The sequence below is a fragment of the Eschrichtius robustus genome, chromosome 6 (assembly GCF_028021215.1).
Source record: "Eschrichtius robustus isolate mEscRob2 chromosome 6, mEscRob2.pri, whole genome shotgun sequence".
Classification (NCBI taxonomy): domain Eukaryota; kingdom Metazoa; phylum Chordata; class Mammalia; order Artiodactyla; family Eschrichtiidae; genus Eschrichtius; species Eschrichtius robustus.
The window spans coordinates 20113615-20134445 of NC_090829.1; the positions used below are offsets into that span (position 1 = coordinate 20113615).

The 20831-nt window shown below is 38.0% G+C and overlaps 1 protein-coding gene and 1 non-coding gene across 6 annotated transcripts in view; one reads left to right on the top strand and one right to left on the bottom strand.

The window, feature by feature from the left end:
• CEP70 (centrosomal protein 70) overlaps positions 1–20831 on the bottom strand; it is a 69173-nt gene continuing 48342 nt past the window's right edge. For 4 of the 5 annotated variants that reach the window (XM_068545986.1, XM_068545985.1, XM_068545982.1 and 1 more), the window contains 6 exons: positions 6629–6799; positions 4697–4843; positions 4343–4511; positions 4064–4178; positions 2992–3071; positions 1–699 (listed from right to left, as the gene is read on the bottom strand). In XM_068545986.1, coding sequence (XP_068402087.1) covers positions 638–699; positions 2992–3071; positions 4064–4178; positions 4343–4511; positions 4697–4843; positions 6629–6799 — 744 coding nt within the window. In that variant the 3' untranslated portion in view covers positions 1–637. Of the gene's footprint in view, positions 700–2991; positions 3072–4050; positions 4179–4342; positions 4512–4696; positions 4844–6628; positions 6800–20831 lie in introns of those variants that run through there. The other variant, XM_068545987.1, reaches the window with a different exon arrangement.
• Positions 12318–12424, top strand: LOC137766906 (U6 spliceosomal RNA). Its single transcript, XR_011074434.1, has one exon. It is a non-coding gene; the product is annotated as a U6 spliceosomal RNA (small nuclear RNA).

Consider the following 20831-nt stretch of genomic DNA (forward strand, 5'->3'; position numbering starts at 1 on the left):
TATTTAAGATATCATGCCCTTATAAAAGGTACATCACATCAAGATAGCAAAAAGGACACTTTTTTGTGAGAGACTCACACGTACTCATCTATTTTACCTCATAATTCATTTCCTACCCTAACACGATAAAACTTTTTTTCCTTCTTCCTTTTGTTCCTTCTGCTCTGAAAGGGCAAGTGTCATGAGGGATATCTTAATAGAATGTGCCATTTCCTTGCCAGGAAAGCAACAGCTTCCTGCTGGCTGGACTAAAGAGAGCCACTGGCATTCCTTGTTCCCAGGCCAAAAAACTCTGAACTTAATTAAATGCAACCTTTCTATTACTTGCACTTTCTCTCCCTGAGTTTCTCTCTTACACACTGTACTTTAAAACAGTCTTACATTTTAAGCACTCAAGAATTGCTTAAGAAATGATTAAAGGATCTAAAGTTAATTTAGTAATTAAACTTAGCAACGTTTTCTGTAAAAGAATCTCAAAATTAATAAAAATTATATGGATGGAGAACGACTCAACAGAAAGAAGGGGGTGAATTCTGAGAGTATATACATTTTATAACCCTTGTCTCAGAGTAAGATCAATCCTACAAAATATTTAGAATGTTAAGAATGCAATTTACACAGTAAAAATGATTTGTTTTCAGTGTGAAAGTATTTTTAATTTCCTTACTGCAGGTACAATGGCATCCAAGTCATCAATTTCTGTAACAGAAAAACAAAAATAATAAAAGAATAGCTTTATCCACTGTTAGGCTCAGATGAAATGAGAATCTCTATGCAAAGGCAAACCTCAGACACAAAGGCAACATCACTAGTGCTTTCATGCACATGAAACTTTTCTCCAATAGTGGTGATGAGTGTATCACTGATTCAGACAGAGATGCTTCACAGGGCAAAAAAAAGGGTAACAGCTACCACATACCTACAAAAGCATCCTCTGACTCTGATATTAATCTCATTAGCAGTGTGTTCTTATGAACAGATCCTACTAGTGACATTTATGATATTATGTTACTGCCTCTTTAACTACATGGGTGAGCCTACATGGTGAAATCCCCAGTAGAGGCGCTCTCTCTCATGGGCCCTCATCTAAGGACTTAGGGATTTCTTCTCTTGGAACACAGTCCTGTCCTAATTTTATGATAAAGATTTCTCATTAGTAGGATGGCTCTTAGGTCTACCTTTTAGGATGAAGCCTATCTACCTAATAAAAGGTGTGAGGTGTCTCAGAGTAAAATCTCAGATGCAATGTATTATAGAGCTTAGCCTGGTCCAGCCTACCAGATAGTTCAGGTTCTTCTCTGCCAGGTTCTTTCTGAGTTTGACTTCTCTTCCTAAGACTATCTTCTTCCAACCAGCCTAAGTTAGAATTCACCACCTGGAAGCTCCTAGCCACTAAGGAAGGTCCTTTCTCTGATTATGTAGACTCCAGCCCTACTTAAGGTAAGCCCCAGTGGCAGGTTCTCTAAATTCTCACCACTTTTTTCTAGATTATTCTGCTAGGTCACTGTTCATAAACTCATTTCCTTTACATAAAACATGATTCCTTGGATTCCATCTCTCTCCCTCCATGTTTAGCTGGATTTTGATGGTTCTTCCTTTAGCCAAAACACATGACCCATGATGTTTATGCTCCTGACTTCAGTCAGAATTCTTATCTGAATCCACTTATCAAAATATAGGAAAGGAAAAAAATATCAGCAAATCTACAGCAGAGAATTTGGTTCACATCTTACATTGTGGTAAGGTACAAAGATCAAGTTATTCCCTGACCCGCATTCTAAAATCACACCTGTTGAATTGAAGCAAATGATCCCCCATGAACCATGCTGAGTATCATATCTGAGGGGAAGTTTCTATAGAAGGATTCTGAAATAAGTGTTGCTAGCACACCTATTAAAATGTTTATTAATGACACGAAACTCATTGTTTAAGTTAATTGCTACCCCAAAGCAAGTAAGATCATATTATTGCAGGAAACAAGGCTCTTTGAGATACAAGGCAACACATTTATACAATTCCACATCTCAAGTTAAACTTTCAAATTACACTTTCCCAAACAACAACAACAACAACAAAAAAACAAAAACAAAAAAACACTTTCAATTTCAAATGAGCTATACGGAAAAAAAAAGAATTCATTAATAAATAAATCACTTTAACCTTTTTAAAAAAGTGATTTTTTGGCCATGCTGCGCAACTTGCGGGATTTTAGTTCCCCCGCCAGGGATTGAACCTGCGCCCTCGGCAGTGAAAGCCCAGAGTCCTAATGACCACTGGACCGCCAGGGAATTCCCTAAAAAGTGTTCTTAACCGTAAGATAAATTATTTTTATAGCCATATATAATCACACTTAAAGAGAATTGGGTCTCTATTTTGCCTATGATTCCTAAGCTAATTACATTTTTTTTCCCTTTAAGAGATGTTACTACTGACGAAGCCCTCAATCTGACCAAGAGTGTAAAATGTATCTCTTCCCTTCTATAGATTTATAAATTTATCTCCTTTCTACAGATGTTTACTTTATATTACTTCTCACCACCTGAGAAGGAAATTAATTTGTATATCTAAAAAACACAGTAAGTAGGAACTATCTTTTAAGAAAAAGAGAGAAGAAAAAGAAGGAGAAGGAGGAAGAAGAAGAAGAAAAAAAGACACCTTACAAGATCATAAATTCTAAGGACATTTCTCATTGCCAATGACAGAGTCAAGGTTACACTGGGCCTAGCCAGAGTAATGTCATTTCTCATTTTAAGGTCCTAAAACAAAGGCACCCCCAGCTCCTTAAAGGATATATGCTTCTCTGTTCTGCAGACTAATCCCAACCAACTTTAACTGCAAGTTAGAAGTTTGTTTCCAGAACTGTTAGTGGTTTGCAGACACTTTCTACCACTCTGGGTAAAAACACTAATACTAATACGAAGGAGCACTGTTTCCTCAAACCCACTGACATCTTGAGACTCAAAATTTAACCACCGCCAACGAAGATCTTACCTAAGATTTCAAGTAGATCATTAGTAAATGCCTGAAATGCTGGGAAAAATTCCTCATGTTCTTCCAGTTTGTTGATAATGCTTTTAAAAAAAAATGCAGTTTACACTCAATTTCCAACTTGCATCTCATTGGACATAGAACATTTCAAAATGGAAAGAAATTGTCCTGCTAATTTAAATATAAGTTTAATGATCATTTACTGCAATCCGTCCTTTTTCAGCTCTTTGTTCATCTAGTAACACTTTTCTAAAAAAAATTCTATTTTCAGTGTAATCATCTGTTCCAAAGTTAAATCTATATAACATTCCTAATATAGGAACTTTCTATTTAGCTTGAGGATTCTTAAGAGACCATGCTTTTATAACATTTTCTAAAAAGAACTGGCTTTTATATCCTGTATTCTATTAAACATTAAGAATAAGTATCAGTAATCAGTAAAACTGTGGGAAGGAGAAAAAGACCAATAGTGAGACATACATTCCTTTTAAAAGCATCAAGTATCAGAAAACTCAAGTCTCAGGTAAGGGTTCTTCTTGGAAAGCTTGCAGAACATATGTAGCTATAAAATCTGGGGAAGGAGGGAGGAAGAGTATAGCTATAACATTTCAATATTTTAAAAAAAACATTAGGTCTTATGTTGGAGATGCCTAGCTTTTTAAAAAAATCCTTAACATCTTCTCATCAAATAATACACATACTCTTAGTGATTATTTAGTGATCAGTGATTGATGGTATTGTACTAAAAACTGGACTTACGTATTCTGAATTCACATGAAGTTGCTAATAAAGTTTTAATTTCTCCATATATAATTTGGGAACAAGCTTACAGCAATAATGCTGGAGTCCTGACCCACCCTATGTAAACCTATAGGCCCTAGAGTCTACTTTTATCTTGAAAATGCTTGACATTCTCTCCATCCCTAAGGTGTGAGATTATTTTAGATTGTCAAGTTATTTTAAAAAATGCTATTTCAAACAGGAAAGGTAAATAACTTATGAAGTTTTGAAAGGCTTTAATTTTACCACTCCAAACATTCTGGATGATACTTTGTAACCTTTTCAAAATAAATACCTTTGGAGGTCTTCAGGTCCCAATACCTGCATAACCTGTTCATTCACATCTTCATTAACCAGCCTACACAATTTTCCAACTGTGCTCACCAGCACACACAATGAGGATGAACTATCTGCAAAAGAGAAATAAAAGGATAGGATATTTTAAAAGAGAGTTTTCAAAATCATTAAATCAAACACTTTATGCTTCAGTTAGCCTTGATTTTTTAACTACTTTTTGTTGATCTATTAATAATAATTCTTAAATGGGGGGCCAAAAATGACAAAGGGTCATCACCTAGTTCTAAGAGTTCCTGGAGGTTTCTCACAGCATTGTTCACTTCTCCAAGCCTAGTATAAACTTCATTCATTCGGGGATAGACTCCAGTTAAAGAAGGCACATCAAATAATTTTTGGAAGTGAGAAACAATAGCTCGCAAAATTTGAAAGTCTGGCATATTGCTGTCCTGCCCAAAAGAGAGGAAGAAAAAGAAAGATAGTTTACATCTTAGAATTATTCCAAATCTTTAATAAAAACTTTAAAAAGAGAAATAGAGTTCTAGTAGAATATCTATATCCATATCATTATTAGTTTCTAAGATAAAGAGTACATTAAAATGTGAACATTTATGTAAGTATTAGGTAGTATTACCTTTTCCTTATTTTCCACTTCTTCTAACATGGTATCTACTATAAACAATAGATCTTCAACTTTGACACCTTCATTTTCATCCTGCTTCTTTAAATTATGCCAAGGCACCAGTCCTGCAGATAGTATTTTCAAGGACTTATACAAATCCTTTACGAAAGAAACAATATGCTATTACTGATTTTTAAAGTTTTCGTAATAATGCTAATAAAATATAATTATCCAAGCAGTTTTAATATATATATTAACGATCATCATTATTTTTTTTAAAATACCATTATCAGTTTAGAAAAAGTCTGTTAAATTAGTTTTCTCCAGGCCTTACATATATATATATTGATTATCTGGAATCTGGATGTTTAAAGTAATTATATGTTATTTATTAGTAGCATATGTTATTTAAGTAATTATTTTGAATTATTGATGAATAAAAAATAAGCTTGTCCTTAATATTTTGCCTTTGATTTTTTAAATAACAGATTTACTGAGATGTAATTCACATACCATAAAATTCATCCTCTTTAAATGTGCAATTCAGTAGTTTTGACTTATTTACAGAGATGTGCAATCATCACCATTATCCAACTCTAGAACATTTTCATCACTCCAAAAAGAAACCCTCCCTCCCTCCCACCCTCCCTATCCCACCCCTCTAGGTGGTCACAAAGCACCGAGCTGATCTCCCTGTGCCATGCGGTTGCTTGTATATGTATAACTGATTCACTTTGTTATAAAGCAGAAACTAACACACCATTGTAAAGCTATTATACTCCAATAAAGATGTTAAAAAAAAAAAAAAAAGAAACCCTTGTACCCACTTACAGTCATTCCCCGTTCTCTCCTGCTCCCAGCCCTTGGGTAACTAACTACTAATCTACTTTCTGTTTCTATGGATTTGCCTATTCTGAGCATTTCATTAAAAAAAATGGAATCATACAATTAGCAGCCTTTTGTGACAGGCTTCTTTCACTTAGGATATTTTCAAGATTCATCCATGTTATAGTATGTATCTCCAGGAAAGTTTTTAATTCAAAAGGATGCCTAAAGTAATTCAACTTGATTTTCATGACAGCCTACTTAGTTTTCCTGGCCTAGATATGTTGTCCTAATCTATTTAAAACTGTGCACAAGAGGCCGGGCTCCTGGAAGTTTAGAAGTCTAAGACTGGTCAATCAATAAACAAATATTTACTGAGCATCTACTATGTGCATGGCACAGTGCTTGGCCCTTTAGAACAATGCCATCCAAAAGGAATGTAATGTGTGTCACAGTAATATTGTCTAGTAGCCACATTTAAAAAAGTAAAAAGAAATAGGTGACAATTTTAATAATATATTTAACCCAATATATCCAAAATATTATCATTTAACAGATAATCAATATTTTAACTATTTTTCTCCATAGTAAGTCTTCTAAATCTGGTGTATAATTTTATACTTGCAGCACATCTCAGTTGGGACTAGTCACATTTCAAGTGATCAAAAGCTACATGTGGCTTAGTGGTTATTGTATTAGACAGTGCAACTCTAGAATACAGAAAGAAATACAGGAAATTCTACTTTTCTCAACTTCTTATTTTAGTCCTCCACTTATTTAACACTCTCCAATTAGTACCCAGACCTCACATATTAATATCTTTAATTTTTCATTTGGTAAGAAGGCAGTTATCTATTTTAGCAATTCAAGGCAACACATTCAGTGCCAAAAAAATGTATTAAACAGTAAGCGCCACCAGAATTTGAAAAAAAAGTCAGGAAGTCAGAGCATAACGATACTTTCATTAACCAACATTTTTCATCAGTAAGGTGCAATTATAAAGAAAAAGTCTATGGTAAAAGCACACCAAATATAAAACTTTGCTTGAGAATAAAAGTATATAAAGCCCATGGACTCCTACAGATTTGCAAAGCCTGTAAAGAATATTCAACCCCTTACCTTTAAGGAAGCCAGTTGATCTGCCCACATTTCTATTATAGGAACAAGATGCTCAAATCCACAATCTTGAACAAGATCTCTATTAAAATGTTGGGCTCCTCCTTTGCTCTGTTTATAAATTATTACTGGAGCTCTTGGATTGTGAATAATTGAATTGATGCTCCTTAATACCTTTAAAAAAGACAGTGTTTTTAGTTGAAATGTTTATCACAGTCCTATCAAAGTGATATATGTTAAAGGAGTGCTTTACATATCAATGTAACATCATTACCGAGTTAGAGATTCATTGGACAGGATTCACCAAAACAAGTGTCTTTCAAAGGACTGTACAGAACAAGTGAGTGAAAAATGCTGTGTTATTTTTCTTTTCTTCCCATAGAAAGCTACAGGTCTCCTGAGAATTTGATTTCCGATGCTTATTAACAAACAGTTTTGTTGTTGCTGTTGTTTGGTTTAGTACATGCATTTCAATGTTTTGCTTCTATTATACTTAAACTCTACTTTGAATTCCATTTTAATGGAAAAAAATAATTAATTCCCCTTCATTAAATTATTAATGAGCACAGGAACATAGTCCTTCTTCTCCCTCTGCCTCACACCAAAGATTAAGGAGGGCAGCAGAACTACTAAGAGAGATCAGGGAGCTGATATTAGCTGAGTGCCAGAAGGTCATAGCACAATTCCATTCCATGAGGGTGGTAGTGAACCAAGCGGGATTACATACATGTCTAGCAGTATGTATCCATACCTTGTAGTAGACTGTTAGCAAAAATTACTGCAATTATTACTCTTCCTTATACCCTCTCCCCTTGGCAGTATGACACTGCAGGTTCTCCCATCAAGAGGTAGAGTATTTTCTACTCCTTGAATCTGGGGTAATCTTGGGCCTTGCTTTGGCATACAGAAAAGGAAGTAATGGTGTGTCAGCTTGAAGCCCAAGACTCAAGGGGCCTTGATTATTTCTGCTCTCTCCCATTGAGCTCTGCTGCCATGTGGACCAGCCCAGGCTAGATGGTGAATGATGAAAGACACATAACCCAGTCAACCCAATCACTCTAATACAACTCCAGAGCCACTTAGCTGACTTGTACCAGATTGCAGATGCATGAGGGAGCCCAGCTGCAATCAACAGAACTGCCCAGCTGTCCAAGCACCATAATATTAAAGGGGTGTTATTTTAAGTCACTAAGTTTTAGAAAGGTTTGTTACACAGCAAAAATAAACTGATACGTATATAAAGACAAAGATAGAATAGAGCAAGAAGAGGAGGCAGCAACAAGAGAAGCCTGCCCTTTTACATGGTGGTAAGAATACACCCTGTGACCAAGTGGATACTTTGGAAGACAGTCAAGCTTTGCTTTCATGGAAAAAAAAAAAAACTACCTATAGCTGGAGGACCCTAAGGGAGTGTCACTTGAACAAGAGGAGGAGAGGGATTCATAAGAGGTCAGCTGGAAAATGCATTGCCCACAGAATGAATGGTACATTGCCAAGGTCCCTAGTTGGCGGGGAGGAAATAACTGCACGTACACACACACACACACACACACACACACACACACACACACACACACACACACACATTCCGTGATTGAGAAAAACAGGCAGTATTTGGTCATTAGCCACACAAAGGGTACCAGTGCTAGATTATACCAGCACCAGTCGAGAAAGATTCTACCCTTTTGCTTTGTGTTCTCACTCAACATTCACCCTCACTGACAACCTGGAAGAAGCTAGATACAGCAGAGGACTAGGAGCGGAGGGGAGCAATGAGAATAAAGAAACAGATCGCACCCGCTTGCCACACTGCTTATTTGGAGAAGTACAGGTCAGACATGAGATAAAGTAAGCATAAGGTAGAAGCCTTGAACTGGATGAGAGATTGAAGGGTTTTTTGTTTTGTTTTGTTTTTTTATAAATTTATTTATTTATTTTTGGCTGTGTTGGGTCTTCATTTCTGTGCGAGGGCTTTCTCTAGTTGCGGCGAGCGGGGGCCTCTCTTCATCGCGGTGCACAGGCCTCTCACTATCGCGGCCTCTCTTGTTGCAGAGCACAGGCTCCAGACGCGCAGGCTCAGTAGTTGTGGCTCACGGGCCTAGTTGCTCTGCGACATGTGGGATCTTCCCAGACCAGGGCTCGAACCCGTGTCCCCTGCATTGACAGGCGGATTCTCAACCGCTGCACCACCAGGGAAGCCTGAGATTTAAGTTTTGACTGAGATTTGAATGACTTTTTCTCCCAATTTTTCAACAAGGAAATTTTGAAACATACAGAAAATAAAAAGAATATAAACAATAAATACTATATTATATAGTCAGGGTTCACCAGAAACAGAACCAATAGGATGTGTATGTGTGTGTGCAAATGTCTGTGTATTTATTTATTATAAGGAATTGGCTCACACAATTACAGGGGCTGACAAGTCCTGAGATCTGCAGTTAGCAATGCTGGACACCCAGAAGAGCCAATGGCATAGTTCTAGTCTGAATTCCCTCAAGCCTGAGACCAAGGAAGAGCCAATGTTTCAGTTCAACATTTGAAAGCAGGAAAAAAAATTGATGTCCCAGCTCAAAGGCAGTCAGGCAGGCAGAAAGTTCCTTCTTCCTCAGCCTTTTTGGTCTACTCAGGCCTTCAACTGATTTGATGAGACCCAGCCACCATGAGGAGGGCAATCTGCTCTACCCAGTCTACCATTACAAATGTTACTCTCATCCAGAACTACCCTCACAGACACACCCAGAACAATGTTTGACCAAATTATCTGGGCACCCTCTGGCCTAGTCAAGTTGACACATAAAATTAACCATCACAAGTCCACCCCTTGTCAACTTGGCACCCATACACTTTGCCTTAAACCGTATTTAATCTCCAAATAAAGACAATAACAAGATCATGGATCACCTAACATGATACAACGGTGCTGTGTACAACCAAAAATGTCCTAACCCCTTCGCCAGAAGAGGAGGTGAAGTCCTAACGTGAGGATTACTCTTCTCCTTGATACCCTGTAACTTAAAAACTATGATATAAAAATAACAATACTCAAGTATGATGACATAAAGTCATTATATGATAAGAGAATAAGAGCAGGAAAAAAGCAAAGATATTTGATATATATATATATATATATATATATATATATATATATATATGTATTTACAAATATATACATACACACATACACCCATGTGAACATATTCATAACCAAATAAGGAGGAAATACACATGACAATTATAATCCTCATTTCTATAAGTCATCATATGGTCACAGCTGGTATTTATCACTACTTTCTTCCATTACCTTTTTTTTTTTAATTATGTTTGCCTTCAGCAAGCACCTCAGCTGGTCCTGGTTCTTTACTTGCTGGGGTAATCCAAATCTTCATTCCTGAAGGGTCTGGGCCATTAGTAGTTCTGCCTAGACCAGGTTGTTGGAGTTTTCCATTGACCTTTATCACAAGGCATGGCAAAATTAAGAGATGCCCTAAGGGATGTCCTGTATTCTAGACATTCTCTTCCTTTCCTTCCTTGTGCAGTGGTAGTACACTGCTCAAAGTTCTGCCCAGTGGGAGGATTTCCCTTCACTACTTTCCTTCAGGGATGTCCCAGACAGAAGCTGTAGTGCTGCAGTTGTCTACTTTAATGTGGTCCCTACAGATCATGCAGAGCCACCTGTAAATCAGGCCTAAGTCTCCCCTTCTTATGTCAATTGATCATAGGGAACTCCCCATGAGGCCACAGGTGCAGGCTGGGGGAGAGAAGGTAGTGCAGCAAGAGTGGGAAACCACAGGCATTTGGCCACTGCTTCATGTAATTTATTGTGCCTTCAGGGCCTGCTCGGGCCCAATTTCATATGTACCACCTTCATTTGATGACAGAGTGCTGCTCTGCTCACCCAACTTTATGGCTTGGTGGGTCAGATGACACCCAGCTCATGACGGGTAATTCAGGTCACATGGTAACTTTGTGGCCCACCGTTAAGCCTTTTACTCAGGCCCCGTAGAAGGCCAAGAGTTATTACTTAAAAGGAAAGTAGTTAGTTGCAGAGGATGAAAGGATTTTTCTCCCAAATCCTAAGGGCCTGACTTATGATTCACCTACAGGGGCCACCAAAGGCTCCAAGCAGCATCCCTACCTGCCATGACAGTCTAAGCCCCATCGGATCTGCTGGATCCTGTGGCCCGAATGGCAGAGCAGCTTGCACCGCAGCCTGGACCGATGCAGAGCCTTCCCTTGTTCTGGGCCCCACTCAAAACTACTGCCTTTTCAGATCACTCAGTAAATGGGTTGGAGTAACACATCACATGAGGAATATGTTACCTCCAAAATCCAAAGAGGCCTACTAGGTGTTGTGCCAGGTTTTTGGTTGTAAGAGGGGCCAGAGCAATAACTTATCCTTTACCTTAAAGGGAGATCTTGACATGCCCACACCACTTGAGCCCTAGAAGTTTCACTGAAGTAGAAGGCCCCTGAATTTTTGTTAGATTTATTTCCCATCCTTTAACATGCAAATGTCTTACCAAGAAGTTGCTACTTCTTGCTCAGTAGGTCCAATCAGCATAATGTCATCAATGTAATTGGCCAATGTGATATCTTATAGAAGGGAAAGATGATCAAGATCCTTCCTTGTCAACTAAATTATGATATAGGGCTGGAGAGCTGATATACCCCTAAGGCATGACAGTGAAGGTATATTATTGGCTTTGCCAGTTTAAGCAAACCACTAGTGGTGGTCCTTATTGACAGGTATGGAGAAAAAAGAGTTTCTCATCTCATTTAGAAACATTCTCAGAAAAACCCAGAATAACGTTTGACCAAATATCTGGGCACCCTGTGGTCCAGTCAAGCTGATACATAAAATGAACCATCACAAACACCCATGTAATCACTACCTAGATTCAATAATTGTTAACATTTTGCCATATTTGCTCACTCTATATTTTGAGCTGAACCATTTGAAGAAACTGCAGACATGATAACACTTCACTCTCATACATACTTAAGCATGCAACTCTTAAAAGTAGGCATATTCTTCTACAAAATCATAATGTCATTATTATAAATAAGAAAATTAACAATAATATCCCCCCCCCCACACCTACAGTCAGTATTTGACAAAGAAGGCAAAATATACAATGGACGAAAAAATGTCTCTTCAGCAAGCGGTGCTGGGAAAGCTGGACAGCTGCATGTAAATCAATGAAGTTAGAACACTCCATCACACCAGAAACAAAAAATAAACTCAAAATGGCTTAAAGACTTAAATATAAGACAGGACACCATAAGACTCCTAGAAGAGAACATAGGCAAAACATTCTCTGACATAAATTGTAGCAATGTTTTCTTAGGTCAGTCTCCCAAGGCAATAGAAATAAAAGCAAAAATAAACAGATGGGACCTAATCAACTTATAAGATTTTGCACAGCAAAAGAAACCATAAACAAAATGAACAGACAGCCTATGTACTGAGGGAAAATATTTGCAAATGATGCGACCGACAAGGGCTTAATTTCCAAAATACACAAACAGCTCATACAACTGAATAACAAAAAAGCAAACAACCCAATCAAAAAATGGGCAGAAGACCTAAATAGACATTTCTCCAAAGACATATAGATGGCCAATAGGCACATGAAAAGATGCTCAACACTGCTAATTATTAGAGAAATGCGAATCAAAACTACAATGAGTGCTCGCTTCGGCAGCACATATACTAAAATTGGAACAGCACAGAGAAGATTAGCATGGACCCTGTGCAAGGATGACAAGCAAATTCGTGAAGCGTTCCATATCTTTTTGTTATAAAGCAGAAACTAACACACCATTGTAAAGCAATTATACTCCAATAAAGATGTTAAAAAAAAAAAAAAAACTACAATGAGGTACCACCTCATGCTGGTCAGAACGGCCATCATTAAAATCTACAAATAACAAATGTTAGAGAGGGTATGGAGGAAAGGGAACCTTCCTACACTGTTGGTGGGAATGTAAGGTGGTGCAGCCACTGTGGAAAACAGTATGGAGGTTCCACAGAAAACTAAAAATAGAGTTACCATATGATCCAGCAATCCCACTCTTGGGCATATATCCAGAGAAAGCTATAATTCAAAAAGACACATGCACCCCAATATTCACAGCAGCACTATTTACAACAGCCAAGACATGGAAACAACCTAAATGTCCATCGACAGATGAATGGATAAAGAAGATGTGGTACATATATATACACAATGGAATACTACTCAGCCATAAAAAAAGAATGAAATAATGCCATTTGCAGCAACATGGATGGACCTGGAGATGATCATACTAAGTGAAGTAAGTCAGACAGAAAAGACAAATATCATATGATATCACTTATATGTGGAAGCTAAAATATGATATAAATAAATGTGTTTACAAAACAGAAACAGACTCACAGACATACAAAACAAACTTATGGTTATCAAAGGGGAAAGTTGGGGGAGGGATAAATATGGAGTTTCAGATTAGCAGATACAAACTACTACATATAAAATAGGTAAACAACAAGGCCGTACCATATAGTACAGGGAACTATACTCAATATCTTGTAATAACCTATAATGAAAAAGAATATATATGGATATATACATAACTGAATAACTTTGTGGTACACCAGAAACTTAACGCATTATAATCAACTAGACTTCAAGAAAAAAATAATAAAAATAAAATAAAAACCCAATAATTCCCTAACATCATCAATGCTTGGACTGAAGTTTAAATATACTGATATGTATAATATGTGACTATAACCCCCGTGCCAAAAGCTATGAGTTCTAATTTATATATTATTCAAGGAAAGGGAGACTCAAAACATCCACTTTAAAGAGAGAAGAATTGGGGCTTCCCTGGTGGTGCAGTGGTTGAGAATCTGCCTGCCGACGCAGGGGACACAGGGTTCGATCCCTGGTCCAGGAAGATCCCATGTGCCGCGGAGCAACTAAGCCCGTACACCACGACTACTGAGCCGGTTCTCTAGAGCCCATGAGCCACAACTACTGAGCCCATGTGTCACAACTACTGAAGCCTGCATGCGTAGAGCCTGTGCTCTGCAACAAAGAGAAGGCATCACAATGAGAAGCTTGTGCACCGCAATGAAGAGTAGCCCCCGCTCGCCACAACTACAGAAAGCCCGTGTGTAACAACGAAGACCCAACGGAGCCAAAAATAAATTAATAAATTAATAAATCAAAAAAATACTTCTAAAACAAAAAGAGAGAAGAGTAAAGCCATTTCCTTTGTTTCCAACATCAAGCCCAGGCTATTTGATAAATAAAAATAAAAATAAATAAAAAACCAATAATTCCCTAATATCAGGGAATTATAAAGACAACACACCATTTTCATACTGAATTTTTGTCCCTACTCATACTTCAAGCTACAACTCACAGGTCTCCTGGTAATATGACTTGAGATGTTTATTTTGGAGCTTTTTAATTTTTTATTTATTTTTTAGTTCAAGAGCGTGTACTCAACATTTCACTTCTATTTAAACACATTCCAGGGCTTCCCTGGTGGCGCAGTGGTTAAGAAGCCGCCTGCCAATGCAGGGGACACGGGTTCGAGCCCTGGTCCGGGAAGATCCCACGTGCCACAGAGCAACTAAGCCTGCGCACCACAACTACTGAGCCCGCGCTCCACATTTACTGAAGCCCATGCGCCTAGAGCCCATGCTCTGCAACAAGAGAAGCCACCGCAATGAGAAGCCCGTGCACCGCAACGAAGAATAGCCCCCACTCGCCACAACTAGAGAAAGCCTGAGCACAGCAACAAAGACCCAACACAGCCAAAAAAAAAAAAAAAAATTTTTTTTAAAAAGACCCTAAACACATCCCTATAATGGAAAAATTTATTAATTCCCCTCCATGGAATTATTATTGACAACAAAGTATATTCTTCTTCGTCTATTTTTGGGGGAGGGGGGGTGAAGTATTAAAGGATAGCTTTATTACTTTGCCAGGCAAAGGGGGACACACTGGACTTCTGCCTCGAAAACCTGTGTCCTAATCCAAGAGGATTTTTTCTTTCTAATCTTTTTTTTTTTTTTTAACGTCGTTATTGGAGTATAATTGCTTTACAATGGTGTGTTAGTTTCTGCTGTATAACAAAGTGAATCAGCTGTACATATAAATATATCCCCATACCTCCTCCCTCTTGCATCTCCCTCCCACCCTCCCTATCTCACCCCTGTAGGTGGTCACAAAGCACCAAGCTGATCTCCCTGTGCTATGCAGCTGCTTCCCACTAGCTATCTATTTTACATTTGGTAGTGTATATACGTCAATGCTACTCTCTCACTTAGTCCCAGCTTACCCCTCCCCCTCCCCGTGTCCTCAAGTCCATTCTCTACGTCTCCGTCTTTATTCCTGTCCTGTCCCTAGGTTCATGAGAACCATTTTTTTTTAGATTTCATATATATATGTTAGCATACGGTATTTATTTTTCTCTTTCTGACTTACTTCACTCTGTATGACAGACAGACCCTAGGTCCATCCACCTCACTACAAATAACTCAATTTCGTTTCTTTTTATGGCCGAATAATATTCCATTGTATATATGTGCCACATCTTCTTTATCCATTCATCTGTCGATGGACACTTAGGTTGCTTCCATGTCCTGGCAACTGTAACATGTGCTTCAATGAACATTGTGATACATGTCTCTTTTTGAATTATGGTTTTCTTGGGGTATATGCCCAGTAGTGGGATTGCTGGGTCATATGGTAGTTCTATTTTTAGTTTTTTTGAGGAACCTCCATACTGTTCTCCATAGTGGCTGTATCAATTTACATTCCCACCAACAGTGCAAGAGGGTTCCCTTTTCTCCACACCATCTCCAGCATTTATTGTTTGTAGGCTTTTTGATGATGGCCATTCTGACTGGTGTGAGATGATACCTCATTGTAGTTTTGATTTGCCTTTCTCTAATGATTAGTGATGTTGAGCATCCTTTCATGTGTTTGTTGGCAATCTGTATATCTTCTTTGGAGAAATGTCTATTTAGGTCTTCTGCCCATTTTTGGATTCGGTTGTTTTTTTGATATCGAGCTGCATTAGCTGCTTGTATATTTTGGAGATTAATCCTTTGTCAGTTGCTTCGCTTGCAAATATTTTCTCCCATTCTGAGGGTTGTCTTTTCGTCTTGTTTACGGTTTCCTTTGCTGAGCAAAAGCTTTTAAGTTTCATTAGGTCCCATTTGTTTATTTTTCTTTTTATTTCCATTTCTCTAGGAGGTGGGTCAAAAAGGATCTTGCTCTGATTTATCTCATAGAGTGTTTGGCCAATGTTTTCCTCTAAGAGTTTTATAGTGTCTGGCCTTACATTTAGGTCTTTAATCCATTTTCAGTTTATATTTGTGTACGGTGTTAGGAAGTGTTCTAATTTCATTCTTTTACATGTAGCTGTCCAGTTTTCCCAGCACCACTTATCGAAGAGGCTGTCTTTTCTCCATTGTATATTCTTGCCTCCTTTATCAAACATAAGGTGACCATATGTGCATGGGTTTATCTCTGGGCTTTCTATCCTGTTCCATTGATCTGTATTTCTGTTTTTGTGCCAGTACCATAGTGTCTTGATTACTGTCGCTTTGTAATATAGTCTAAAGTCAGGGAGCCTGATTCCTCCAGCTCCATTTTTCTTTCTCAAGATTGCTTTGGGGGACTTCCCTGCTGACACAGTGGTTAAGAATCGGCTTGCCAATGCAGGGGACACGGGTTCGAGCCCTGGTGAGGGAAGATCCCACATGCCACGGAGCAACTAAGCCCGTGCTCCAAAACTACTGAGCCTGCGCTCTAGCACCCACGAACCACAACTACTGAGCCCATGTGCCACAACTACTGAAGCCACGTTGCACAACTTCTGAAGCCCGTGCACCTAGAGCCCGTGCTCCACAACAAGAGAAGCCACTGCAATGAGAAGCCCACGCACCACAACAAAGAGTAGCCCTCGCTCATCACCACAACTAGAGGAAGCCCGCACCCAGCAATGAAGACTCAACGCAGCCATAAATAATAAATAAATAAATAAATAAATAAATAATAAATAAATAAATAAATAAATAAATAAATAATATTATAAAAAAGAAAAAAAAGGATTGCTTTGGCTACTCGGGGTCTTTTGTGTTTCCACACAAACTAAAATTTTTTGTTCTAGTTCTGTGAAAAATGCCATTGGTATTTTGATAGGGACTGCACTGAATCTGCAGATTGCTTTGGGTAGTATAGTCATTTTCACAATATTGATTCTTCCAATCCAAGAACATGGTATATCTCTCCATCTGTTTGTATCACCTTTAATTTCTTTCATCAGTGTCTTATAGTTTTCTGCATACAGGTCTTTTGTCTCAAGTAGGTTTATTCCTAGGTATTTTATTCTTTTTGTTGCAGTGGTAAATGGGAGTGTTTCCTTATTTTCTCCTTCAGATTTTTTGTCCTTAGTTTATAGGAATGCAACAGATTTCTGTGCATTAATTTTGTATCCTGCTACTTTACCAAATTCATTGATAGCTCTAGTAGTTTTCTGGTAGCATCTTTAGGATTCTCTATGTATAGTATGTCATCTGCAAACAGTGACAGTTTTACTTCTTTTCCGATTTGGATTCCTTTTATTTCTTTTTCTTCTCTGACTGCCATAGCTAAAACTGCCAAAACTAAGTTGAATAATAGTGGTGAGAGTGGGCAACCTTGTCTTGTTCCTGATCTTAGAGGAAATGGTTTCAGTTTCTCACCACTGAGAACGTTGGCTGTGGGTTTGTCATATATGGCCTTTATTATGCTGAGGTAGGTTCCCTCTATGCCCACTTTCTGGAGAGTTTTTATCATAAATGGGTGTTGAATTTTGTCAAAAGCTTTTTCTGCATCTATTGAGATTATCATATGGTTTTTATCCTTCAATTTGTTAATATGGTATATCACATTGATTGATTTGCATATATTGAAGAATCCTTGCATCCTGGGATAAACCCCACTTGATCATGGTGTATGATCCTTTTAATGTGCTGTTGGATTCTGTTTGCTAGTATTCTGTTGAGGATTTTTGTATCTATGTTCATCAGTGATATTGACATGTAGTTTTCTTTCTTTGTGACATCTTTGTCTGGTTTTGGTATCAGGGTGATTGTGGCCTCGTAGAATGAGTTTGGGAGTGTTCCTCCCTCTGCTATATTTAGGAAGCGTTTGAGAAGCATAGGTGTTCGCTCTTCTCTAAATGTCTGATAGAATTCGCCTGTGAAGCCATCTGGTCCTGGACTTCTCTTTGTTGGAAGATTTTAAATCACAGTTTCAATTTCAGTGCTTGTGATTGGTCTGTTTATATTTTCTATTTCTTCCTGGTTCAGTCTCGAAAGGTTGTACTTTTCTAAGAATTTGTCCATTTCTTCCAGGTTGTCCATTTTATTGGCATATAGTTGCTTGCAGTAGTCTCTCATGATCCTCTGTATTTCTGCAGTGTCAGTTATTACTTCTTTTTCATTTCTAATTCTGTTGATTTGCGTCTTCTCCTTTTTTCTTGATGAGTGTGGCTAATGGTTTATCAATTTGTTCATCTTCTCAAAGAACCATCTTTTAGCTTCATTGATCTTTGCTATTGTTTCCTTCATTTCTTTTTCATTGATTTCTGATCTGATCTTTATGATTTCTTTCCTTCTGTTAACTTTGGGGTTTTTTTGTTCTTCTTTCTCTAATTGCTTTAGGTGTAAGGTTAAGTTGTTTGAGATTTTTCTTGTTTCTTGAGGTAGGATTGCATTGCTATAAACTTCCCTCTTAGAACTGCTTTTGCTGCATCCCACAGGTTTTGTGTCATAGTGTTTTCACTGTCATTTGTTTCTAGGTATTTTTTGGTTTCCTCTTTGATTTCTTCAGTGATCTCTTGGTTATTTAGTAGCATATTGTTTAGCCTCCATGTGTTTAAACTATTTTTTACAGGGTTTTTTTTTCCTGTAATTGATATCTAGTCTCATAGCGTTATGGTCAGAATAGATACTTGATACTATTTCAATGTTCCTACATTTACCAAGGCTTGATTTGTGACCCAAGATATGATCTATCCTGAAGAATGTTCCATGACTACTTGAAAAGAAAATGTATTCTGTTGTTTTTGGATGGAATGTCCTGTAAGTATCAATTAAGTCCATCTGGTCTATTGTGTCATTTAAAGCTTATGTTTCCTTATTAATTTTCTGTCTGGATGATCTGTCCATTGGTGTAAGTGAGGTGTTAAAGTCCCCCACTATGAATGTGTTACTCTTGATGTCCCCTGTTATGGCTGTTAGCACTTGGCTTATGTATTGAGGTGCTCCTATGTTGGGTGCATAAATATTTACAATTGTTATATCTTCTTCTTGGATTGATCCCTTGATCATTATGTAGTGTCTTTGTCTCTTGTAATAATCTTTATTTTAAAGTCTATTTTGTCTGATATGAGTATTGCTATTCCAGCTTTTTTTTGATTTCCATTTGCATGGAATATCTTTCTCCATCCCCTCACTTTCAGTCTGTATGTGTCCCTAGGTCTGAAGTGGGTCTCTTGCAGACAGCATATATACACGTCTTGTTTTTGCATCCATTCAGCCAGTCTGTGTCTTTTGGTTGGAGCATTTAATCCATTTACATTTAAGGTAATTATCAATATGTGTGTTCCTATTACCATTTTCCTAATTGTTTTGGGTTTGTTTTGGTCGGTCTTTTCCTTCTCTTGTGTTTCCTGCTTAGAGAAGTTCCTTTAGCATTTGTTGTAAAGCTGGTTTGGTGGTGCTGAATTCTCTTAACTTTTGCTTGTCTGTAAAGGTTTTAACTTCTCCTCTGAATCTGAATGAGATCCTTGCTGGGTAGAGTAGTCTTGGTTGTAGTTTTTCCCTTTCATCAGTTTAAATATGTCCTGCCACTCCCTTCTGGCTTGCAGAGTTCCTGCTGAAAGGTCAGCTGTTAACCTTATGGGGATTCCGTTGTATGTTATTTGTTGTTTTTCCCTTGCTGCTTTTAATATTTTTTCTTTGTATGTAATTTTTGATAGTTTGATTAATATGTGTCTTGGCGTGTTTCTCCTTGGATTTATCCTGTATGGGACTCTCTGCGCTTCCTGTACTTGATTGACTATTTCCTTTCCCATGTTAGGGAAGTTTTCGACTATGATCTCTTCAAATATTTTTTCTTTTTTTAAACATCTTTATTGGAGTATAATTGCTTTACAATGTTGTGTTAGTCTCTGCTGTATAACAAAGTGAATCAGCTATATGTATACATATATCCCCATATCCCTCCATCTTGCATCTCCCTGGCACCCTCCCTATCTAGGTGGTCACAAAGCACCGAGCTGATCTCCCCATGCTATGCAGCTGCTTCCAACTAGCTATTTTACATTCTTCAAATATTTTCTCAGACCCTTTCTTTTTCTCTTCTTCTTCTGGGGCCCCTATAACTCAAATGTTGGTGCGTTTAATGTTGTCCCAGAGGTCTCTGAGACTGTCTTCAATTCTTTTCATTCTTTTTTCTTTATTCTGCTCTGTGGCAGTTATTTCCACTATTTTATCTTCCAGGTCACTTATCTGTTCTTCTGCCTCAGTTACTCTGCTATTGATTCCTTCTAGGGAATTCTTAATTTCATTTATTGTGTTGTTCATCATTGTTCATTTGCTCTTCAGTTCTTCTAGGTCCTTGTTAAACGTTTCTTGTATCTTCTCCATTCTATTTCCGAGATTTTAGACCATCTTTACTATCATTACTCTGAATTCTTTTTCAGGTAGACTGCCTGTTTCCTCCTCATTTGTTTGGTCAGGTGGGTTTTTACCTTGCTCCTTCACCTGCTGCGTATTTCTCTGTCTCCTCATTTTAACTTACTGTGTTTGGGGTCTCCTTTTCGCAGGCTGCAGGTTCATAGTTCCCATTATTTTTGGTGTCTGCCCCCAGTGGGTAAGGTTGGTTCAGTCGCTTGTGTAGGCTTCCTGGTGGAGGGGACTGCACGGTGCCTGTGCTCTGGTGGGTGGGGCTGGATCTTGTGCTTCTGGTGGGCAGAGCCACATCTGGTGGAATACCTGTGTATCTTTTTTTCCTTTTCCTTCGTGCTTGTCTAGTTTCACTTGAAGTGCACCCCACTCTTCAGACGAGAGTTCCTAGTGTGAAACGGCTGTGCCCATCACCTCAGCTTGGCAGGCCATCTACCGAGCACTATGCTCCACACTGCAATT